Source organism: Rhinolophus sinicus, chromosome 13 (assembly GCF_057876585.1).
Source record: "Rhinolophus sinicus isolate RSI-liver-muscle chromosome 13, RSI-T2T, whole genome shotgun sequence".
NCBI lineage: Eukaryota > Metazoa > Chordata > Mammalia > Chiroptera > Rhinolophidae > Rhinolophus > Rhinolophus sinicus.
Window position 1 is genome coordinate 14054194 of NC_142513.1, and position 25550 is coordinate 14079743.

General features: G+C 47.4%; 1 protein-coding gene across 18 annotated transcripts in view; it reads left to right on the top strand.

The window, feature by feature from the left end:
- Positions 1–25550, top strand: part of PTPRT (protein tyrosine phosphatase receptor type T) — a 951833-nt gene that overhangs the window by 249530 nt on the left and 676753 nt on the right. For all 18 annotated transcript variants that reach the window (XM_074318303.2, XM_074318304.2, XM_074318302.2 and 15 more), the window contains exon 2: positions 14539–14664. In XM_074318303.2, the coding sequence (XP_074174404.1) occupies positions 14539–14664 (126 nt within the window). The remainder of the gene's footprint in view (positions 1–14538; positions 14665–25550) is intronic.

Genomic DNA, 25550 nt, shown 5'->3' on the forward strand with positions numbered 1-25550 from the left:
GCCCAGGTGGGCACCTTACCTGCCTTAGTTCTCTCCATGTTTTCGTTGTCAGGCTCCCAGACTAGATCATGAATTCCATGGTGGAGGGGGACATAGCTGCTAATCTCTACTTTATCTCGGGTAACGAGAATAATGTCTGACTCACAGTAGATACTCATATAGGATTAATGAATGACATTCAAGCATCGGTTGAATTAATTCAAAGATGATAATAAGGAGGAGTGAGAATTGCCAAACTGGAGGAGTTTATGGTTTCTCATGCGACGGACATTATGATACAGTTGACAGGGCTTGTGCTTTGGGGTCAAATAGAAAGTAGTTCTCTTCCTGACTCTGCCCTTTACCCGCTGTGACACCTTGAGGAACTTATTTAACCCTTCCGAGCCTTAGGTTCCCAGCTTGCAAAATCATGCATTGAATCCAAAAGAACAAGTCTCAGGGCTGTGCTGAGGGGAAATAAGGTCGTGCGTGTAAAGTGCCTGGCACTGAAATGTTCAGTTGTAGAGTGGGCACCGAAGGCTGGTTTTTCCCACGGTGGAACTCCGGAAAGCTTTAAATGGCTTGAAGGTGTTCTCTCCAAGGGATTTTTGACGATTCCAAAGTGATAATTACAAAAGTCGCTTCTCGCTGGGCCAGGCGGAAGCAGATGGCTGTGGTCTCTCCTGAGGTTCTCTAAAGCCAGGTCACTAATGGAGCCGAGGTCTGGAGTGGGGTCAGAGGGAGCCACATGTGGACCATGTGACTGCACATGACCTTGAACCACCAAGGACAGTGAGTGGAGACCCAGGAAGATGCCCTTGCTGGTGAGGCCTGTCGACCGAGGCTCAGGAGGTGTGACTGCTTCTCTTTTTCTCTGAAAAAACTATACATTAAAAATGATTCACTTTTGGTCGAAGAGGTTTTTAGAAAGCCAGATATTCCTATCGCAGTAGCAAGAACATTAGTCATGTAGAGGGTATGGCCTAGTGACTGAGAATGTGGTGTTTGGAGTAGGAGCGACTTGGTCCAAATCCCAACCCAGCCAATTCCTAGCTGTGAGATTTGGGGCAAGTTGTTTAACCAGTTCTCACTTTTGTCTCACATAAAGAGTGGATAGTAATAGTACCCATCCCATGGGGCTCTTTGAGGATTAAGTGAGAAAATCCATGGACATGGCTTAGCACAGTCCACAGCACGTCTGAAGCACTCAAGAAATGCTAGCTGCTGTCATCATTGTTCTCATTTTACAGATGAGGAAATGGATGCCCAGAGATTTCTCTGATCCACCTGAGGTCACAATGAACGTGCCAGAACCAAGCTGTGCATCATCCTCTGATGCCACGTCTTGCCCTCCTGACACTTGACTAGACTCCACTCCATTCATTCATTCATTCATTCATTCATTCATTCATTCATTCATTCATTCATTCATGGGACATTGAGTTTCCCTCCAGCTCTCAGGCATCAAAGTGCCAGGCTCTTTGCTAAGTCCTGATGCTTCAGTGTCAGAGAAAATGGACACCCACTTCCTGCCCTGGGGGACTCAGGCTGCTGGTGGGAAGACTGAAAATAAATAAGTGAATGAGTAAATGAACAATTTCAGAGTTACTAACGTGTGTGAGCAACAGCCCCTTTGAGCAGAGAAGCAAGGCGGTGCGACAGAGAATTGGAGAAAGGAAGAGGCTTTTTTCCAGGGACTGTTCAGAGAGGCTTCTCTGAGAAGGTGGCCTGGGTTTCTGGTGTGGAAGTTGCCCAGCCACGTGACGCCACATGAAACACTAGTGCAAGTACATTCCAGGCACAGGGAACAGCAAAGACCCTGAGGCCATCGAGAGCTTGCCTTGGGCTTCGGAGGCCTTCGGAAGATGATACAAGTCTTGCAGAAGTCTGTGTAAAGCCCATTTTTCTGCATAGAGGAAACCTCTGCTCACCTTTTCCCAATAGATCTAAAGTTTCTCTGAGATGGGTTATGACCTGTGGCCATTTCTTTCTTTCATTGTTTCCTCAAAAAGAAAAAAGACATTGCCGTTGTCTGAGAAAAGATGAAAGATGCTATTCTGGCTTCTGAGTGGGCAGAGCTCTGGCTGGCGTCCAGGAGAGCTGGGTCGTGTCCCAGCTCTGCACCCCTTTCTTTGCAGCCTTGTGCTTTTTATGCCTGTTTCCCCACCTACAAAATTAGGAGCTGGGCCAGATGATTCCTTCCCTCTGTAAATGTGGGGGAGCAGTGGAATCCCCGAATCTGCTTCTGGACTGTTTTTGCGAAATGAAGACTTTCTGGGTCGGGTGGGGCTGCTTTTCAGGCCGGAAGGCTCTCCAGCTGGACTCCAAATTGAGCCATCTTCTAACTGAAGGTGACAGCTCTCTCCGCTACCCCCCGCCCTCTCCTTGGCGTGATGAAGCTGAGGGCTGACCCTACACAAGGCCTCCTCCTTTGCTTTTTCCTTCTGGTCACAGAGCGTGGCAGCATCTGCGTGTTGCCTAGGGCAGAGACGCCTGCTATATTCCACGCTTGCTCTCTCGGGTCTGCATGCCAAACGGTGCCTGGGAGGGCTGGGACAGGTGACAAGACAGAAATCTGCCAGCGACACCCCACTGTGTCCTCTTCTTGTGCGACGTCCAGACTGAGGACCATGGCAGACCACGTGGAGAAGCTGGTCTCCACAGAGCTTCTATTTCCAGAGGACACCTGGCCCTCCTTTATCCCCGCAAATGTAGCCAGGTAACATGGTGATGGACACAGTTACTGTCTCATCGGGTGTTAGAAATAGGTTTAGCGTATTGCCCTCTGGTATTGACCTGAGAGGTTAGGTGAGTTGCCCAAGGTCACACAGCAGTGAGTGGTGAATGAAGCTGGGATTTGTAGGGCAGATCCATAGCTTATCACAGTAACCACTGCTGAGCCACAGAGGCTATGAAGGACCAACTCAGTTCCTTTAAACTCTTTGGCTTGTTTTTGACATAATGCAATTCAACACATATAATATAGCTATCTTTCCCGTTTCTGATTCCTATCTTGGGATGAAATATTAACTTAACACATACTTACTTGGCACCTACTATGTGCCAGGCCCTGTTCTAAATCTTTACAAATATAAAATTTGCCCAATCTTCATAACAACCCCAGGAGATGGGCTCTATTATTATCCTTGTTTAGGCACGCAGAAGTTAAATCACGGCCAAACTCACACAGTTAAAAACGTTGGAGCTGGGATGCTGGTTCGACAGAGTCCAAACTTTTAACCCCTGTGGATGCTGTGTCTCGCTGGCCAAAGAGCATCATCTGTCACCCTCGCTGGACACGCCCAAGGGCCACTCATCTCCTTGAACTTTCTCAGTTGCAGATGGAAAACCCGGAGCCTGGGAAGGGCCTGAGCGTGTTGGATCAGGTTCCAGCACGTCGCCGTTTGCCGTTTCCGTGAGCGCTGTCTTTTCCCTGTTTCCCCCGCGCTGCCTTGGAAGTCGGAACACGTCTCTGGTCTGGAAGACACCCAGGAGCAAGTTCATTATTTTCCCTTGAAGTCTCGTCGCTAACTTCCACCTTTGTTGTTGTTCATTCCTGGATTTATTATAATGGGCCAAATTAACCCGAGTTGCCTCACAGAGTCTCTGGGAGAAAGAACCAAGAGAACAGATCAGACACTGTTTCTCGGGTCCTTGGGGGATGCCCAAGCCGTCAGAGAGACATCACCTTCCTTATAATAAATTCACTGTTCAAAGAGCTTTAAAACATTTTCCCCCCCTATTAGGACTATTGTTTCTATCTGTTGAGTCCGTGAGTGTTTGACATTGGATGACTTTATAAAACATTCGACTAATTGGATTTCTTAAAGCAAATAAATCAAACACTAATTGGAACGTGCCCCGCCATTATTTTTGCTTACTGAAGTAGATATAATGGTGTGAAGGCCTTCTTATCATATTTGTGCTCTTATTTAAATACCCCCCCTGGCATACACTTCTGCAAATTCAATTAGATATTCAAAAAAGGAATTCAATTTATGCAGGGCTGGTTTACATTCATTCCGGGGGCAACGTTCGCCTGCCAGCCTGCGATAGGCTGCTCAGCTTAATAAGCCCCTCTCACATGTGGCCCTGCCTTCAAAGCATTCGTAGGCGTGAGGGTGGAATCTCGAGGATTGGGGGGTGGGAGTACTTTCTCATTAGAATGTGTGTGTCCACAGAGCACGGCTGGCTTCACCGGCATGTGACTTGGGCAGTCACACAGGGCCTGGCAATTGGAAAGGTCCCAGGCTTGGTTTTAGGCTCTGCTAAGGGGTCATCTTGCAATTCTTACTTTTTAATTTTTTTTAAGCCAGAGGCTCTGCATTGTAGTTTTTCACTGGGCCCCACACATTTCGTAGCTGAAATCTGACCTGGTTCTCAGACCTTCCGGCTCTGCCCCTGATTGATGTGTGGTGTTGATTCTGTCATCGCACTCGGCCTCGGTGTCTCCATCAGTGAACTGGGAGTCCTACTCCTTCGCCAGGAAGAACACAGACTGTGATGCAGGGGAAGTGGTTGTTGAAATCCAGGGAGCTGTTTTGCTTCCCTCAATCCCTTACCCTGTGGGTCAGGAGTGGGAGACATGGTCCCCCTCCATTTCCCAAAGGAAGGAAAGAACGTTCTACAACTAGGAAATGCGAAGGGGGGCTCGAAAGCACAGGACAGCCAACACTCAAATGGCGAAACAAGGTACTTTTCTGGAGCTGTGTTAATATTGGACATTTTTACGGCATCAAAGTCAAGATCAGCAGCCTGTAGCCTGCGGGTCAATTCCGGACATTCATTGGTTTTTACTCAGCACATAAAGGAAGAATGGTCTTTACATCTTTAAATGGTTAGACAAATCAAAAGAAGAATGCAGTTTTATGACATGTGACCCTCCTATGCAATTCAGAGTGCAGTGTCAGTAAAGCAGGCTTTACTAGAACACAAGTCTGCCCGTACCTTCTGTGCTGCCCTGGCGTGGCTGCATTGTGGTGACCAGACTAAGGGGTCCACTGGGGTGGGCAGATTCTTACTTGGTCCCCCAAGATTCCTAGCCCCCGGTGTTTACATCCTGTGTGATCCCCATCCCTTGGGGGGGGACTGTGAATACGATAGATTTCACTCTCAGCATTTAGGTTTAACACAGTGACAAAGGGGAAGGAATTTTGCAGATATAATTAAGGTCCCAAATAGGTTGACTTTAGTTAATTAAAAAGGAGATAGATGATCTTGGATGGGCCCGACTGAATCAGATAAGCCCTTACAAAGGACTGCGCCCTGCCCAAAGGAAGAGATTTGAGACATGAGAAGGCTGATGGCAAGAGCTGTGGTGGCTGCTGGGAGCTGAGAGTGGCCCCTGGATGACAGCCAGCTAGGGAGCAGGGACCTCACTCCTATATATATAAGGAACTGAATTCCGCCAAACACTGTGTGAGCTCGAAAGAGAACCCATGCTCCAGAAAGAAATGCAGTTCCCCAAAACCTTGACTTAGGCTGTGTGAGGCCCTGAGAACCCAACCCAGCCTTGTCTGCACCTCTGACCTGCAGCAACTATGAGATCATATATGGGTGTTGTTATAAGCCCCTACATTTGTCGTAATTTATTGAGTAGCAATAGAAAACCAGGACACCTGCAAGGTAAAAATATTTACTACCTGACCCCTTATGGAAAATGCTTGCCAAAAAAAACACTACAAACCACTTCTAGCACATCGCTTTTCCCTCTAACCACTTTCTAGTCCTGGTATGTCTTGAGTCTGTGTGAATAGCTCCCAAGTGTGAGCTCCCTACACGTCGGGGACGACTATATGAGGTCTGACTGCCCCCACTCCATGCACCTCCCAGCCTTCCTGCCCAACTGGGAGCCCCCACCTCCATTTCCTCTCTTCCCCACCAAGGACTGAGCCTATCCCCCTACCTTGACCTCTAGGACTGCAGACAGGTATCTTGGACCCAGTCAGTGATTTGGGGGCAGAGGGCGCACAGGCTGGCTCGATGCCATTCTCAAGGGTTTAGGGGAGGGTCTATATAGCCAACCATGTCCCTCAACCAGAACTTCCCTTCAAGGTCAAGGTTGCCTTCCCAGTTCATTGCCATGGTGGAACGGGTTAGAGTGTAGACAGAGTTAGTCGGTTTAAAGTCTCACTTTGCCACTTGTGATTTGTGTGATCTTACACTAATTCTTTAACCTTTTTATGCCTCAGTTTCTTTATCTCTAAAAATGGGGGAATAATGGTCGTACCGATCTCATGGGACGATTGTGATAATTAAATGAGCTAATATCAGTAAACACTCAGCACGGTGCTGACATATAGTTCGTCCCCTGGCATCGAGAGCTGGTTATCACTGTTCCATCACTTAGCTCTAGCTGGGATTTGTGTCTGCTCAATAGCTTTCTGTCTCCGGCTCTTTGACCTTGCACCGTGATTATCTGACCCCGCTGGCATCCCTGCTCAAGCCCTGCTCATAGTTTAATCCTGAGTCGTCAATGTTGCCAATACTCGGATTTGTCCTCTAATGGCTCCTTGGCTTGCACATGTCTCACCTCACTTTTCTCTTTCCTTGGTGGCCAGATGGTTTCTCCTTGGTTCATCATTTAATTTCGCTTCACTCTTGGGGTCCAGACTTTCCATCTGCACTGGGCCTTTGCAGGATCACCGTAAATACTCTTAAAAGGTCTAGGCTGAGCCCCGAGCCCCAGATTCCCATCCTGCTACAAGGCCTCCACCGGCTTCACCCGGACCCCCGGGCAGAGCCCAATGGAAGCTAGACAAGCATCCCCTCTGTGGGCTCCAGCCTGGCTCCTGTACAAGATACAGGAACATTTTCAGTGTCTTCAGCCATTCAGTGAAGAGGAAAGGACAAGCAGCTGCTATGGGCTAGACTCTGAGTAGAGAGGTGAGTGTGGCACCTCGCTGCTTTCATGGAGCTTTGGAGCTTAGAGGTGGAGGGACACAGTCCTGTGGTCTCACCCTCCTCCCTCCAGGCCCCCAGTGCTAGGGGCACCATCAGACACCATGAGGAGGAGACTGAGGGGTACCAGGGCTTTCAGTGCCAACTATAGATGCCGGGGACGGGGTGTCCCTATGCATCCTCATCATGGAAGATCACCTTGGCTTTGGGTCATGGTGGTCAAAATTAGGAGATCTGCCAGACTGATACTGGCCCTGTGGAGCAACTGAAGGCAGATTTTCACATTTTGGGGGGATATTTTTCTCTCTTCACTTTGCCCCAACGCTGGATGTTACAGGCACAGCTTTTTTCTCTTGGAAGTAGCAGGATGAGACTTGAGTCTGTGAACGCACTGTGTTCTAAGAGGAGCAGGGTTGGAGCGATGGAAAGTGGGCAGGCTTTGGTGCCACACAGCCTGGGGATACTGTCTTGGCTCTACTGCTTCCTGACGGTTAGTTTACCTCCTGGAGCTCATGACACTGTGTCTGTAAAATGGGTACGGTCAAAATGGCAGGGCCTGTGGTGAGAGTTACATGTTCAGCTGTTGATAAAAGGAGGTGCCATTATTACATTTTAAAATGAAGTTTATTGGGGTGACATTAGTTAATGACATTCTATAAGTTTCAGGTGTGCAGTTCTGTAATACATCATCTGTATATTGCATTGTGTGATTATCACCAAAAGTCTAGTCTCCTGTCACTATGCATTTGACCCCCTTCACCCTCTACATCCTCCCTCCACCCCCTTCCCCTCTGGTAACCACCCTGCTGTTGTTTGTGTCTATGAGTTTGTTTTTTGTTTGATTTGCTTGTTGCTTTTTGTTTCGTATCCCACATGTGTGAAATCATACGGTTCTTATCGTTTTCTGTCTGACTTATTTCATTTAGCATATTCTTACGATCCATTCATGTTGTTGCAAATGGCAATATTTCATCTTTTTTTTTTTATGGCTGAGAGGTGTCACTATTCGTATTGCTGCCTGTGATGTCATTCTATGTCCCCCGAAATCTCTAGCTGGGCATGTCCCTTATAGCTCTGATGACAAGTTTCCATGTGTAAAATGGAGAGAGCAATGCTTCTCTCTCAGAGCAGGGGTTGGCAAACTGTAGCCCCTGGGTAAAATCTGGCCCGCCGACTGTTTTTATAAATAAAGTTTTATTGACACACAGCCACATCCATTTGTTTGCCTGTTATCTACAACGGCTTTTATGCTGCAATGGCAGAATTGAGTTGTTGTGACAGAAACTGTGTGGCTGCAAGGCTGAAAATATGTACCATCAGCCCCTTTGCAGAAAAAGTATGTTGACCCCTGTTTTGGAGAGTGGTGGTGTTAGAACTTCACATACATACATAAATACATACTCACCTAGCTCAAGTATGGTGCCAGGCATATAGCAGAAGCCCAACAAATCTTTAGTTCCCCTTCTGTACTTAATTCTGTTCAAGAATACCCAGGATAATATCAGAAATGCAGAGGCAGACACATTTATATTTTTATTGAATTCTCTTCCTCTCTCATTTTCAAAAGAAGAGCTCATGTTGAAAAAAAATTCTGATTGGCACTATAAACTTTATTTATGCTTTAATGTATCCTAAAGTATGTATCCTGCACTATTTTTACTTCCCTTACAGATGCTGATACGCTATACATTACCAAACCCAAATGGATTTTCAAAATCCAATTTCCTTGCTACAATTTTCCATTTCTCTGTTGACTTTTTATGCTTGACTCGCATCACAGCATCTGGGGCCTTTGGCACATTTTGACTTCAGCCTGTCCAGGGAAACAGCTCCTCTGTCCGGATGCAGGGAGGGAGTGCTGTGTCCTTGGCCTGGCCGCACTGCCCTCTCTTCCCTCAATTGTGTGGGTCTTCCCCAAACCAGAACCTGGGCTCTGGAGGCTGAGCCCAATTCCTGGAGTGGGGGAAGGTTTAGGGGAGGGTTTTGATGGCGATGGGGTTGACGTCAGTTAAGTAGGACTGCTTACTCTTTAGAAGCGAGTGAAGTGAGCAACCAAACAGCGTCTTGCGGCTCTCTCCCACCGTAAGTCTTCTGCAAGCAGCCTGCCACAGACACCTGCAGAGATGGCCAGGTGCCTCTCTGTCAGATGTTATGGCCCCAAAGAATTGCACCAAGACAGATAAACATAATTTTTGAAAGAGCAAAAAGAGCTATAGTGAGACTCAGATTCCTGGGTTTGAACTATGCTCTGGGTCCAGGGGCAGCTGGTCTTTTCTTTCTTCTTGTCCCTTCTGTGACTCTTAGTCATTGGTGCTTGGGCTGGTGGCATGCTCTGTGTCTCTGTGGCTCCTGACAGTTACCAGTGCTTTCTGAGTCTCTGGGGTCCTTAACTCTACCTGTGGAAAGTTTCTTAGTGATTACCTTGTCCAGTGTCTTGCCTCGCACACCGGAAAAGGAAGGCCCAGAATGAGGAAAGGATGTGAGCGAGAGGGGCTGTACCCCGCTGGCAATGCAGGTTGCTGTCAGCGCGTGTCATCTTTGGTTCATAGCCACTCTCTTCCAGCCTGTTGGTTGAAAAGAAAATTTCAGGGAGGATTACATAAAAAAAAATCCTTATTGACTATATGTTCTCTCCTGAATAGTCTTTAAAGCTTCTCTTCGGGTCAAGCCAGACCAACAGGGAGCCGACCTCTAGGCTGCATCGTATTGGTCCCCACTGAATTGCTTTTCCATTGAATTGTATATTTGGGTGATGGTATCAATTTATATTGACAATGGTTGTGAGAAATAGTCTCATGAAATTGAGACTTGTATGGATGTTGTGTCAGATATTGTTCATTACGGGATTTATTTCCCAGTACCCCTGTGGAGAAGTTCTTGTGTGAGCCAAGCACCTGGAAGGGTTATAGTTTTCCTGAGCAGTTGGGCTTTTATTGAATGAACACAGAGTGTCCGGTATCCAGACAGATTTTCTTTTATCTCTTGGCCAGCGGAAGCTCAGAGCCAAACATGTCACCACCTTTTAGCAGGTGGACATGTAGGGAATTACAGCACAGACGTGCAGCTCTCCGCGTCTGTCCTGGTTTTCTTTTTTTCTCCTGTTCTCAATTTGCTTTTCGCCATCGTGCTGTATTTCCGGCTTCTGTGTTTTTCGGGCCACTGTCGCTAGATTGGAGATGACCATGGGTAGGTGGGTGACCATTTCCTCAGCATCCTCTGAATGGAGTCTGTGTTATTCATCTGCCCAAAGCAGAGGGATGCTTCAGTGACCACTTAAAGCTACCTTGCTTTGCCGGGAGCCCAGGAGCTCCGTGGAAAAAATCATGACCCATGTGTGACCCCTGGGGTTTGGACATATATATGTGACACAGTACAGAGTGGGAGCCTGTTTCTAGAAACTCTTCTGTAGGGAGGGTCACTGAGGTCCCCCTAAGGGATAGAAATTCTGGAAGAGTTTCTATCCTTTGGGCCTGACTGTCCCCCCCAAATTAGCTCAAAATAGAGTGTGAAGCTGCTTTTGACCTCCCTCTAAGCCAGCTTCTCGAAGGGGGAAAGAGAGGACTGTGCTCTGACTGGGTCCCTGGAGCCCCAGACCTGCAGCTCTGGGAGGGAGCATCAGGGCTCTGCAGGTGGAGGCCGCAAGGTGCCTAGGGAGTGACTGAAGAGGAGCTGGGTCCCTACCCCTCAGAGGACCTGTCAGCTGTCCCCTCAGGGGTCGCTGAGCAGGCTGCCCCCCACTGGCTTGAGGCAGGGAGGCGAGGCGTGGACCGCTGACCCAGGAGATGGGCAAATTGTTAACGTGATTTATAAGCTGAGCTGCCTGGAGGTGTAACTGGGAGCCCTCCTACATCTTGTCTAGAAGAAGGCAGGGGACTGGTTTAGTTAGACGATTAACTAAAATTCATCAATATTTTCTTCTTTGAGCTTCAACACATCTGTATGAAAGTGTTTTGTTTTGTGTTTGCAACGTGCATTAGTGTATTGTTGTGTGGTTGCCTTTCCCTATCCTCTGCAAACTTTACGAGGGTCAGAATCATATCTGTCAATTCTGTGCCCCTGCACAGAGCCTGTAAAAAAGATATTTGTTACATGTTCCTAGAATAAGCAAGGGAATGGATTCAAACAGGAGAGACTGAACCGCCGTGCACTCTTCATCTTTCTGACCCCCTCTTACGACCTTATAAACGAAAGGTTGGTCCTGGGTTTGGGGGAGAGCAGTCTCTTTCTGGCCTGTGAGAAAAAATGTGTGATCTGTGGTGAGGTTGCAATGGATTTAAGCCTGGCTCCAGCACCTCCTTTTGTGTGGTGACCTGAACAGGTCACCTAACTCCTCAATACATCAGTTACTTGATATTTAAAGTAGGGATAAAAACCTGCCTCACAAAACTGTGAGAATTAAGTGAGAGCCAATGAGATGGATTATGTAGTCAGTACCTAGTGTATTGCCTGGAAGGGAGCAGATGCTCCAGAGAGCATGTTTCTTGTATTAGTCAGCATGTATCAGCTCTGCTGTGGTAACAACTAGCCCCTACGATGTCAGTGGTGTAGAACAGGAAACGGTGTTTTGCTCCTGAAAAGTTGAATGCCGATATTCCCGATTAGGTGATTCTCAGGGTGGCTCTTCTCCAATGAGTGTCTCAGGGATCTAGACATCACTCTTCCTTCGATGCCACCACCTTCAACTACAGCTCCGAAGGTCCTCACAGCCTGGGCAGGTGAGAAGGGTTGCTTGTAAGGGATTATTTTTATGGGTTAGTCCTGCAAGGGGTGGATATCGCTTTGTTACGTATTTCCAGGGATGATTACATGGTCTTCCCCGATACAGGGTAGCCTGGGCACATGTGTTCTTGTGTGCACTGGAGAAAAGACCCAAACAGTTGGCGGTCCACATAGCATTGTCTGGGCCACACGGTCACTAGCCCTGGAGGCTGGTGATCTCAGCTTAGGGTTGTCAGTCAGCTCTTCCAACGAACTCTTGGGATGTGCAGGTTCTCCTTGCTTGTCACTTCCAGCACATTAGAGTCTGTTGTCAATGTCGTTGACCGCAGTCATTTGTCTCTCACAGCCTGGGCTCCAGTGAGGTGATGGCACTTTTGGAAAACGAGGTTGGCCCTCTGAGAGCCCCAGAAGTGCTGCTGCGACTGTTTTTTAAATTTCAAATGTAGTGTTTCATGTTTTCCTATCTGGGGCCTTCACTCTGCTGTTCTGGTCAGAGGAGGGTTATAAAGTGATTTGGGGTGTGTCGTCGGGAATTTGTCAGACAGGCAATGTGGGGAAGGAGCTTTCTAGGGGGAAGTGGCAAGTACGAGCCATGAAAGAGCAGATTGAGGTGGGGGAGTGGTGTGGGCTCAAGGTCGCTTGAGTTTGGCTGTGTCAGGCATTCCAGTAACATTTATTGGTGCATTCATTCAACACATGTTTATTAGGTTGCTGCTGTGTGCCAGAACTAATCCCACTTTCCTGTCTAATGGAAGCTGTTTGATTGTCTCCCTGTTTGCCTTTCAAAGGTCATCCTTCTCTGTTACATCTGGGACGGTCTCCTCTGTCACCTGCTCCTAACATTTCACCTTGTCTCCTGGGCCTTCCATCCTCATCTGTTGACCTGCGTCAGTCCACAATGGTCATGGCCCTTCTTCCCTCAGTTTCCCAAAGCACCAGCGACACATGGCTATCGTGTGTGGCCAGCTGTCACGGAGGAGTGTAGTGTAGTGGGGGGACATTACAGCATAGGACAGGGAACCGTTTCCAATTCATGGTCAGAAAGACTTTCTGGCCCATTCCAACTTAGCAGTCCTGTTACCTGCCCCAGCTGCAGCCTTCATAGACATAATGCTATGTGCTATTCAAAGCATAATTCCTTAGTAGTTTGCTTGTTGACTATCTGTGTGTCTGACTGATGAGCGATATCATGCCTCTTTGGGAAACCACCATATAGCTAAGACCTAGTATTCTGCTAAGTGCCCAATTAAATAGTTGTTGGATTATTGAATGAATAAACGAGAACAAACAGGTATTATAGTTCCTACCCATGCATCAACCGCTTTGCACCACAGGAAATTTCTCACCAGCTGTTACTTCCTGTAGGTTTCTGTTTTTCATGGGGTTTCTCAGACCTCTCTCTCACTCTCTTTTCCTTCTCTCTCGAGCTATCTGCATAAAACACCCCACATTTCTGTTTCTTTTAGTGCCAAGAAATGTAATAGTCAACTCACTTCCCAACCGCGGTAGTACCAAAAAAAGTCCATCTCTCTTCCCAGTCCGAGACTCACTGAGGTACTAACGCCAACTCTTCTGGGTTCCCATACACAGCAGGAGAGGAAGGTGGAGAAAGCTTTCACATCACAGGTTTTCTTTAGCGGTGCTGTGACCATATTCTGTATGGAATCTATCAACAGGACTTCTACCCCCACTATACAGAGGAAATCCTGGTGTGGGGAGCAGAGAAGGAATTTGCCCTCTGCCGCTGATGGAGATGCTGGTTATGTTCCATGAGACTCGTGGGGACTGGTTTCTGTACATTGAGCAGAACCATCTTTGGACGTGTGATGGGGACCCAATGGGTGTTTATAGGAGGGAGATGGTGATGTGATGAGATCTGAACATCCAGGAGATAAGAAAGAGACAGTGGAAAAGATGGGCCGGGGTGTGAAACTGGGGTCTGGGAGACCAGTCCGGAGGCTGCTGCATAGCTCAGTTCAGGTGTGGCCTCCTGCATCTGTGCATCCTGCCAGGTCACCGGGAATGCCCTCCGTCCTGCTTTGTGCCCATGGAGATGCTCGCATCCCTTGCAGGCATGGTCACTTCTCCCCCTCCAGGAGATCACGGACTCCTGTTTGTCAGGAGCCTTTCCAATGACCCAGAGGGGCTTACAGCCCACAGCGTATGGTCAGTAAGTTGTTGTCAAAATTGAATCGACGCAGCTCCTCGTAAAATGGTGGGTGGCTTGGACTTTAAAGGGAGAAGCTTTAAACGCTATCGGCATTGAGTTTATTACCTGCCAGGTGCACGATTGCCTAGGTCTTCACATATTTGATTTTTACTTTATGAAAATGATTTTTCAAAAATTGCTCTGATGGGGAGGGAGGTGGCTATTGAGAACCTGTTCTACGCCAGTTACTTTTCATATGTTATTCCATTTAATCCTCGTGACATTTCTGGCAGGTGAGTCTTTCCCTCCACCTAACAGGTGAAGGAAGTGGCGTACACACCACACAGATGGCTGAAGCCTCTGGCCCCAGCTGACACAGCTTTGCAAAGCTGAGATCTGTGTCTAGTTTTGCTGGACTCCGAAGCTAGTGTTCCCTGCAGCCTCAGGGCGTCTCTCCGTGTTGCAGGAAGCATTTACAGAAGCATGCCCTGGCATTCATTTTTCCTGCTTAGAATGAGACGCTGCTGTTTACTTTCTCAGGAAGGAAGATTGAAATCAATGTAACTAGCCTTATTAACTTTTTTAAATAGGGGGGCCCGCAGATGCCAGCGTCTTTCCAGAGAGCACCAAAGCAAATATAAAAATCCAATTTGCTTGCCTTTTTTTTTTTTTTTTTTAATCTTCTTCAGAGTTTAAAATTCAAAGCTGTAAATGAAGAGCCGATGAGACAGGGGTAACGAACCAAGCCCCAGACACGAGGTTGTATTTACCCATATCTCTTTTGTCTGCAGGCGGCTGTTCCTTTGATGAGCACTACAGCAACTGTGGTTATAGCGTGGCCCTGGGGACCAATGGGTTTACCTGGGAGCAGATCAACACATGGGAGAAACCAATGCTGGACCCAGCGGTGCCCACAGGTAGGTGACCCACTGTGCTTGGGGCTGTGATGGGGATGGCATCTCTTATGATGACTCATGGGAAGATCTTTCTTGTCGGTTGAGCTGTTTGAGAGGGCAATCAATAACTTTGTTGGTAGTAAGCTCCCCATCCCTGGAGGTATGCAAGCCAAAGCTGAATGAACTCTTAAGAATGTGGTAGAAGTCAGATGTCTCCTCAATTCAGGAACCTTTAGGATTTCTTTCAGCATTGAGATTCTAAAGTTTAGCTCCAAGGAGGGCATCGATGAATTTTGCTTGGGAGCCTGATAATAGTGGAATTTTAGGGGAAGAAAGAGCTGACTAATTTGAGGTTATTCATTTTCTTTTTAGGCCACATAGACACAGACACATAGACACAGCTTGTGTATTTGCAGGGAGACTTCCACAGTCAGAATATTCCTCATAAAGTTAATGTCCAGATATCCTGAATGCAGGCTGATGCTTCACCAGTGGGGCTGAAGGCTACCGTGTACTCTTGCTGGATACCTGCATGAGGCAGGCCTATGAGAGTCACCTCTGATGTACTATTCTCGGGGAGGTACACCTGGAGGAGGTATATTCAGGCAGAACACATTTAAGGTGGGGTACGCCTGCGTAAGTTGAGTCTTGAAGAGGTTAGCTGAAGCCGTGAGCCAGGAAGAGTTGCAATTCTGGGGACAGTCAGATCACCTCTTTGGATAATATGATCCCTGGTACAGTTGTCAGGACAATTGGCTGTCGGAGAAGGGAGACCATCCCCTATGGTTCCTCCCCAACCAAGCGCTCCCTCTAACCCACACACGGTCCTGGGTTTTTACTAACCCCTTCTTGTACTCAGTGTCCTGTGTCAGCTCATTCTGGCCGTTGGAGTTCTTCAGGGTCTTCTATACTCTTTCCATGCGTCTTACGGTAGTTAGGGTCCTCCGAGGAGCAGAACCAATAGGACATACACGTACACTTAAGAGGAGACTTATAGGCTTTGGCTCCCACGGTTATGGAGAAGCCCCATGTTCTGACCAAGCTGAGGACCAGGGAAGCTGGTGATGTAATTCAGTCTGAGTCTGAAGGCCTGAGAATTGGGGGCCTGTTGGTGTGAGCCCTGATCTGAGTCTGAAAGCCTGAGAACCAGGAGTGCCAGTGTCAGAGGGCAGAAGACATCCCAGCTCAAGAAAAGAGAGAATTTGCACGTCCTTTGCCTTTTTGTTCTATCTGGGCCCTCAAGGAGCTGGATGAGGCCCATGCACCCTGGGGAAGGCTGCCAGCTTTCCTGAGTTCACCAGCTCAATGCTAATCTCTTCTGGAAACACTCTCACAGATACACCCAGAATTGATGTTTTACCAGCCGTTTGGGCTTCCCTTTGCCCAGTCAAGTGGACACATAAAACAGCCGTCACACCATGGACGACCTCAACCACCCCTATGGCGTCAGTTGCCATCAGATATCTCTTACGAACTCCAGACCTACATGGCCCACTGGGCCATGTCTTCTCAGCTGCTTCTGGGGGGAGGGATTTTCCAGGATGTCACTAAGCTGAAGACACAGAAGATGCTCAGAGATGTCCAGGGGAGGTCATGGTCTTGGTGGCCTCATTGGCTTTAAGTTTGGCTCCAAGGCAGAAGGCTACTGGAACCTTTCCCTCTACCCAGTTCTCGTGTATTTTGCCCTTTGTATCTCAGCTTAAACATCTCTTCCTCAGGGTAGTACTCCCGAGATACCCCAGCCTGGGTCACTTCTCTCTGTAAATGTTCCCCGTCGCGCCCTGCACTTTTCCTCAGTGACACACACCACAGCTGTTGCTACCTGTTCAATGCATGTCTGACCCCCAGGTGAGAAGCCCCAAGTGAATGGGGACCATGGCGATCTTGTTCACAGCTTTATCTTCAGTGCTCAATGTAATGCGCCGTACACAGTGTGTACTAAACAATGTTTGGTTAGATGGATGCATGGATGGATGGATTTCTCACATATTTTCCTAAAGAAGAAATGAATGATAAACATTATTAAATGCCTCTGGGCCCTCTATTGACTGATCACACATTTCTGAGTCTTCGTTACCATCCTTCCATTTTACAGATCAGGAAAACCAAGGCTCCAAGGAGCTGATTGACATTCCTGCGTTTCCCACTCTCTCCCCCCCAAAGGGACAACTCTGGCTTCTAATCTTAATTTTCTCAGCCCCTCATTACAGCAGAGTGTCATTTCATAAATATTGGATTGTGCTAATACCATCTTCTGAGCTTTTCTAAATAGAGGCATTTGATAATGATCACTGAAATTATTCTGTCATGATGTGCTTGTGGGTTTCGGCGGCTCTGCGTGCGTCTTAGGCAGAGAGGCTTGAATGGGAATTTGGATTAGGCGAAATTGTTTGTTTTTCTCATAGGCAAAGCCTGAAATCTTACTTTGCTTTCTCTAAAAGCAGCCTTTTGAAAATCCGTTTGAAAATCCTAGTTTGAGTCTATTTATTCAGATGTGCCACAACCTTTTCCCGATCTCCTTCTGTGCGACACGTTCTGTGTTAGACGCTGGGTAAATCAGACCATGTTATTTTGGCATTTAATCCTTCCTGTGGCTTCTCCTGACACATAAGATGAAAGGTGAATTCCTTGCCATGGACTATAAGGTCCTGTATGATCTGGTGTCTTGTTGAACCCTTTTTTTTTTCTCTCCCCAAATGCTCCAGACACACTAGTTATTTTTTTTTGTTCCTTAGACATGTCAGATTCTTTCCTACCACAGGACCTTTGCATCTGCTGTTCCCTCTCATTGGAAGATTTCTCCACTCTTCACTTGGCCAATTTCTTCAGGTCTCAGCTCAAACAACTCTTTCTCAGGAAATTGCTCCTCATTGGTCTACGAGTATCTAAAGAAAGACTCTCTGGTTTTTCTTAGTTGTATCATCCTGTTCTTTGCTTTCAAAGTCTTCATCGTGGACATGTTTACAGGCCAGCGTATTCTAAATCTGTGCCATGGCCGAGCGACTCTGAGGTCTTAATCCCTCTGCTTCAGTTTTCTCATCTTTAACTTGGGAACCAGTTAAATGTGATGATGGCTGTGTGAGTGTGGAAGTATCTACACATAACAGGGCTCAATCAGTGCTTGGTTCCCTGAAGTTCTTTTCTGGTTCTGACACTCTTAAGTCTTTCTTAGAACCTTACCCCTTCCTTCAAGGTCCCCTGATGCCAGATGCTGCTTTACACAGGGGAACCTTCCAGCAGGAGGTCTGCCATGCGTCCCTGACAAGCCCAGAGAAGCTTTTCAATACCCAGCGTACCTGCCATCCCGTGGGCTGAACACCCCCTGACTCTTGGCTCTGTCAGTTCACCTCTTCACACAGCGATTGTCTTACTCTTTTCCTCGTCCGTCTCTGTGGGAAATGGGCCTGGGCTTCAGATCTGGTTTCCCCCACCGCATTTTTCGTTACAGAGAAACGCGGTTACGACACCCACAGGCCTTCCCTCCCGACCTCTATCTTGTCCATGGAACCAACTGCAGTATCCCTCATTCCCAGCTCTGCCTTCCTCAGCCTTAGCATGAGTTTTTACATGTCCACTCAGGAGGGCCCACCAGGAGGGTCTCTGGGGACTGAAGGGAGATAGACGAAAGTGCTGTAAGTGCCCTTTTAAAAGGGCTGAAGTCAGAGGTAATGGGGCATGGGAGGTTTCCTTCTAATGCCTGTAGGACATTCGTATTTTAAGTGTCGAAATGAAGTCAGGTTGAATCTCAGGCTGAAAACCCAGGCGCACAATAAATACTGCATTTACATCAATTTGAATCTGACCCTGAGTGTCCAGATATTGAATTTTAGTCATTACGGGGGCTCCCCCTTCCCTAAGGGGTCTACAAATGTCCTGGGGACTTTCGCATGCCATTGTGGTCTCCTCTGAGAAGCACACTGTCACATTCCTTGCGGTCCTTTTGAATCTAATCATTTTGCTGCCTCTTTCCCAGCTTTGGAGCCCTTGTCTCAGGTCCAGCCAGCCCAGGTGCATCACCCAGCATCCCTCTGGGGCCTGCCCCCTCCCTAAGTACTGCCACCGAGCAGGATGGGACCAGGAGACCCATCTTTTCCCCTCCCCGTGTAGGGGAACTTCTCCATTCACCTTCTTAGCCCTCAAAGACACACGTGTCTGGTCCCAGCCCCTCTGGGACCCGCCACATAATCTTGTCAGTAAGTTTAAACTTAGGAAAAAAAAGGGGTAGCTTCTTTCCATTCTGTACACATTTCTAGAGCAGAGAAAGACCATCTTAGTTACTGGATTGGAAGGGGCAGGTATTGGGGAGAATCTAGAAAGAACAGACCCACAGGCATGCACACATACAGACAGGAATATTTCAACCAACCCGGCTGCTGTGGAAGCAGACAGTCTCCAGGGAGGTCCTGGGCTCTCTCTTCAGGCCACTGAGCCCTTGGCTGTGTGTTCCTGCTGTGCTCAATTGCTCATCCTCAGAGAGCTGGTGTCTGTTATGGGTTGAATTGTGTCCTGCAAGAAGATACAGTGAAGCCCTAATCCCAGCACCTGTGAATATGACCTTATTTGGAAACAGGGTGTTTACAGCTGTAGTCAAGTTAAGATGATGTCCTGTTGGTCATCCTGGGCCCTCCAACTGATATGACTGATGGAGGAGAAGAGATACACAGACACACAGAGTAGGTCGTGGAAAGACATAGGCAGAGGTTGGAACAAGGCGTCTTCAAGCCAAGGACCGCCAAGGACCGCCAGCCAACACCAGCAGCTGGGAGAGGCGAGGGAGAGTTGTTCCGAGAGCACTGGGAGGGAATGTGTCCCTGTCAGCAGCTTGATTTCAGACTCTAGACTCCACACTGTGGAAGGATAAGGTTCCCTTGCTGTTAGCCACCCAGTTGGTGGTAATTTGTTACGGCAGCCCTAGGAAACTATTACTGCGTCAATCACACGTCGGTACTCTGACTGTGTCACCTTCTCTATGTTAGAACACGCTCAAGAGCACTGTAAGTGCTGGAGCCTTTGCTTGCTTTTAGGAGAACTGGCATGAACTGCGTGTTCATTCTACCCAAGAATTGGGGTCGGCATTTTCCTATACATTTCATCTAATGTGCCGCCATCCTGTGATTTCAGAGACGGTGTCTCCTCTTTATTTTTGAGAAAACCAAACCCCAGAGAGGGAAACTTACTGGTCCACAGTCATGTAAGTTATATACGAAAGAGGAAACAGGCTTCAACTCCAGGATAGAGAAATAAATATACATTGTATACATGGTACCATCATCAACTAAACATCTTTTACAACTATTTCCATTTATATTAATAATTCATGATTGCAAAAAGAATGCACATTTATTGTAGAGGATGCACAGTACTGACAGTTATAAAAAAACAAAATAAAAGTCATGTGTGCACACAGACTTAGATAAATATCTATTTTTCCACTTAACACTATTTTTAAGCATTTCCCCATGTTATTAAATGTTCCTCAAAAGCATGCTTTCTAAAGGTTTCGTAGTTTTCCATTACAATGACTATTCCACAATTTATTTAACTACCCGTATTGTTGCGTATTTAAATTCCTTCCAGTTACTCCTAAATCACATTGTAGTGAGTGTTATTGTACATATATCTCTGTGTTCATCACCAATAGAAGTGATAAAATTTGTTTTCATATATATATATATACATATGTATTTCTGTACTCCCTTGTGTAACCAACGCAGAATGGTTGTGTATTATTTTGGAGATCTGGAGAAAAGAATATCATCCACAAGTCAAATGTGGAATCCAAGAAATCTGCCCATGAGTTGATGTTGGGAAAATGCGTTGTGAATTCTGAGGCCCAAAACAGGTTGGGAACCGGGGATAGCTCTGAGTGTGCCACATTCTACTTCTCTGCACACTGAATGGAGACCTGGGGATTGGCAAGAATTACGTTCAGGAAAGCAATCAACCAGAGCCGTCCACGCACTGACCAATCAAGGTGGACATCACTGTAAAGAGCAGAATGGGCTTTGCCGAGCAGACTGGAGGCATAACAAGCCTCTTCCTGGTTTGTGTACTGACCTATTAATAGTTTGGGTTTGCCTTGTAGGTGGGAGCACCATTTTATTTACATCTGTAACCCTAGTCCCTGGACTTAGAAGGTGGCAGTGAATGTGTGTTAAATGAAATGCCCTTATTAATAATTGAACTTTCTCATGATACGGCCCCAGCATCCATCTCCAGCCTCAGCTCCCTCTTTGCTCTCTTCCCTCTCCCCTTCTATGGAATCATGCAAGAGAGGCCTTTGTGCTTTTGTTTTGGGAGTCCAGCCTCCAACCCTGCTTCCTGATTTCTGGAATCTCCCATTATGTGGAATCTTGGTGGAATGTGGAGCTCTCTGGAAGGAGAAGAGGCCAGAAATTCAGCACTCCCTGCAGTCTGGGTGTGGCTGGGCATGTGACCTGGATAAAGCCAGTTGGACCCTCCTGGCCAGGACTTTCCACCTAGGAAGCATGAGCCAGCAGCCAGAGGCTAATGTCACAGGGTGTCCAGTGGCAGGGGTGATGCCTGGGCCACAAGAGCTTGTACTAAACGAGGTTGCTCACTGTGTGCTTCTTAGTTCCCTACATGTGACAGAGTTTTTGCTTGGTTTTTAAGCCTGGTACTCCTGTTTCCTGTTCATGATGAGCCTTCCAATATTCTTCCATTGAGAAGATGGTCGTGGTTGATTTCTTTTGTTTTCAGCCCTAACCCGAAGGCCACACTGTCACGCTTTGCACTTGCTGACCCCTCTGGCTAAAAGGCACCTCCTGTCCCCTTTCTCCTGTTAAAGCTCTGCACAGATGTCACCTCCTCAGCAGGGCTTCCCTGACTCTTTCCCACAGCATCCGCCTTTCCTCTCTGCCTCTGTGGCTGAGTTTATGACAACGTGTTCTCTGCTTCCACGCTAGGGCTGTGAGGTACTCAAGGGCACGCATGGGCTGCTCCTCACTGCTGAATTCCCTGTGCCCTGCATGTGGCTTGGAACAGGGCAGGTCGTCCATAGATGGATGAAATTATCATTAGGGTGATTAGTGTTGGGGAAGTCAAGAGAAAAATGATGTCAAGAAAATGTGGGGAGAACCCTGGAGAGGCCGCTGCTTTCTTTGGCATTTTCACTGTACCGGGGACATGGGTGGCTTTCATACGTCCAGCGCCACCTCTCAGCTCGATGAGACTGTGGTCAGGAGGGGCCATTTGGTCCAGGGCTTGGCTGGTCCGGGCTCTTCTGCTCTAGAGTTGATCCTTGGGGCAAATACAAGGACCCTGGGGATTATTTCTGCCTTTTTCCTGGCACATGTGTAGATCTGCTTGTGAGCTATGTAAGAGGCTCCCCATGGGGAAAACGCGTCGCATCCAAAAACTGACCCTCTGTTTCTGTAATGGGATACTTACTTTAAAGTGATCTGGAAGTATGGGTCTTTGAACACACTTAATCACTCCTGATATTATTATTGATTGGCTGAAAGCTATAATTTCTTATGTTTCCCTTTAGCTCCTGTTGAGTCAGTGATAAAATGGTAACATTTTTCTTCCCTCTTGAACGATGAAATGTTATATATTCATTCTTAAAGAGTTTGTGCGTGCAAGTTAGCTCTCTCCGGCCCCATCAGACTGATGTGTGTGGGGGAGAGAGAGAGAGAGGGAGAAGGAGAGAAGAAGGAGGGGAGGAGACAAAGAGAGAATATATGTATGTGTTAATAGTAGCAATAATAGTAAGGAAGCGATATTTATGTGGTGCTTAATATATGGCAGTATTCTCCTAGATACTTTAAATACATGTATATTATTTAATCCTTACAACAAGTCCTCTGATATAGATATAAGTATCTGCCTGTTACACATTGGGGAACAATTGGGTGACTTGCCCGAGGTCAGGCTTGGCCTATGGTGGAGCCAGGACTTGGCTGCAGGAAGTCTGGGTCCGACTCTGTGCCCTTGGCCACCTCCCTCTCGTGCCTCCTGAGAAGGCAGATGACGGACAGGATCGTACTGCCCAGACTTGTGCCACTGGTTTCTCTTCACACCAGTGTTCAGACTTAGTGTTCAGCTTCCAGGGCTGCCCGGTACTGTACTGGGGGGCGGTGCCGTGGTTTATTTAGCGCACACCCAAGCAATCGCAGTGGGGGAAGGAAAGATAAAAGGCAAAATGTACCCCATGGGCCTCAGCAAAAGGCAAGATTTTTGTCTCCAAACAGCTCTCGGAAATGTTCTTACAAAGCCTCTCAGATAATGGGAGATGGTCTTTTTCGTGTACTTTGAACTCCAGAATTAATCGGGGAAAATACATTAGCCTGCAGTGACCCCAATCAGTGCTCGTTTGGGATGTTTACAACGATAACAGAACTGATAGGGGGAAAAAGAGGAGGAAATTGAAGCCAAGTTTAGTATTATTCTGGAGGATATGACCAAATAATGGTGAGCGATAAAGATGGTTTGGAAAAGCAACAGAGGAGCTTTGCGGTCAGATCAGAACATGCACGTGTCAGATAAATGGGAAAACGTGTCCGTTCTAATACCCACACGCCTGTTGTCTTGAAGTTCAGTTTTCTGTGACATGAAACCTGGATTTAAAAAGTATTTTATACAAATGGTGTAATTGGGATAATGGTGAGGCGGGGTAGGCCCCCTGTGGGGGGTCGGGAGGGAGACTTCTCTGAATGCTTGTGCCAGCTCTGCCACTAACCTGAGACGTTGAGCAGGTGAGCCACCGTTCTCTGTGCTTCCTGCACCCTTCTCTGTGAAATGGGTCTAAAAGGAAGGGGTCCCGGGTTCTAGTCCTACCTTCTCTATGAACATACTCTGTGATCTTGGGCCAAGTGCCACCGTTCCCCGGGCCTCATTTACATTCTGTATGACTCAGCATTCTTTGCTTTGTAATTTGTGATGCAAGAAGAAGAGGATACATTTTCAAAGGTAGGAGTTAAGTGACACTTATCAAATAAAACTTCTCTGAAAAACCCTGTGGTCTCAGCCCCTCATCTCTGTCTGTCTGTCAGTCATGGCAGCTGCTTCTGATTCCTCGACAGGGGAATTTGTCTTCACAAGTGTGTGGACATGGGGCGCAGGGTCCTGGGATGCCAGGAGAGATCCCCAGCATAGGGGAGCACCTGTGACTCTGGTCTCCCTACCCAGCTCGGATTCTTTCGGGCAAAACCACCTCTCTGTGTTACTCTTTCCATGACCCATATGTTGTAATTAGGGGTTGGAAGAGGAGATGAGGGTCTTGCCACTGACCCATCTACTACTTTTATCTTACTTAAGAAATGAGTTTAACAAATCTGTAAGCTTTTAGGGCTGGGCCCTGCCGACCTATTTACTCGTTAATTCATGAGTGTTTGTAACCTAAAGTCTGGACATCACTGTGGGCTTAGCTTCTCTTTTCAAGGGGAAGGAAACTTTGCACAGAGTGATCCCCGAACACAGGGCTGGCCATGCTTCCCCACTCGCGTTTCTAGCTCATCACAGAGCTGTACTTGGATGTACCCTTCTACAAGGGTGTGAACCTGAAAATCAGCGTCCTGCAGTGTAGACTCAAGGAAGTAGGTCGCCTCAGGAATCCCAGCTGCAGTAAGCGCTTTGCATTTACAAACTTTTAAGATCCTGCTGAGTTCTTTTCTGACAACACCACTGCAGGACCTCGGGCTTTGCCAGAGTTCAAGCACGGCCACATGGCACCATGGGCAAAGCACAGGGTTTCCTGTCACACGTATCCATGTTTGAGCCCTGACTTTGATGTTCACTGACCTGTCACCATGTATGACTGAGGACCACTCTGACCCTCAGTCTCTTCTTCTGTGAGGTGGGAATGGGAGTACATGTCTGCCTCACCCTGTTCCTGTAAAAAGCGGTCTCGATGGTGGAGGTGAACGTGATTTGGGAGCTCAGTGTCTCTGTATGGATTAGCTGTTGCCACTATTATTCTGACCTTGATGAGTAGCTGGGCCCAAGCTTCCTGTTGCAAAGAAATGTGTTGCTCTCAACTAAAAAGGCCACCCCCTACTTACCCACCCAGCCCCTCTGAGGGCAGATTAGAACTGTTGTGGCTGTAAACCCAGCCGATAGAGGCTGTAATATAGTAAATGATCACTTGTTTTGCAGTCTTGACGAGAAAAATAAATGCAATTATGCTCATGAATGTTGAAAAATGAAGCAGAGCCATGCGGATCGGCACATTTGAGGTGCTTTTCCAAATGAAAAGCTGTGTACAATGAATGCTAATGGCCTCCCTCCCTCCCACTCCCTGGCATATGGTGTGATGTGATCATTCTGAATTAAGGGAGCAGCTGGGCCAAGTGCCCCAGACACAGGAGAGGCAACTTGGAAGGGCCCCCACAGTAGGAGACCCAGCATGCAGACCCCAATTTCCTCTCTGGGCTGAGGACGCAGAAGAGACCCAGTTTCCTACAGCAGGTACCTGAGTGAGCTCAGTGCGGCTTCCCTGCTCATGAACCCTGCCATGTATTCCCCAGGTCTCCTGTTATTCTGCCCCGCAAACATTCACTGAGCACCTACTATGTGCAGGCATAATGCTGGTAGCAGTAGCGATGAATCTCGTGTGCCCTGCCCTTCCCAGTCACTCTCCACTGTCACCAAGGCCTGACCTAGTCCTGTGCCTGCCCACACAGTGGCCACCAGTCACACGGTGCTCTGGAGCCCTTGAAATGCGGCCAGTCCAAATGGAGATGTGCTTTAAATGTAAAATGTACACCACATCTCAAAAACGTATGAGTGTGTATATATATAATCTTATTAATTTTTATATTATTTAAATGTTGAAAATGTAGTCTTTTAGATAAATTGGATTAAATAAAATACGTGGAAATAAATTCCACCGATTTCTAGTTACATTTTTAAATATGGCTACTGGAACATGTAAAACTACAAACGTG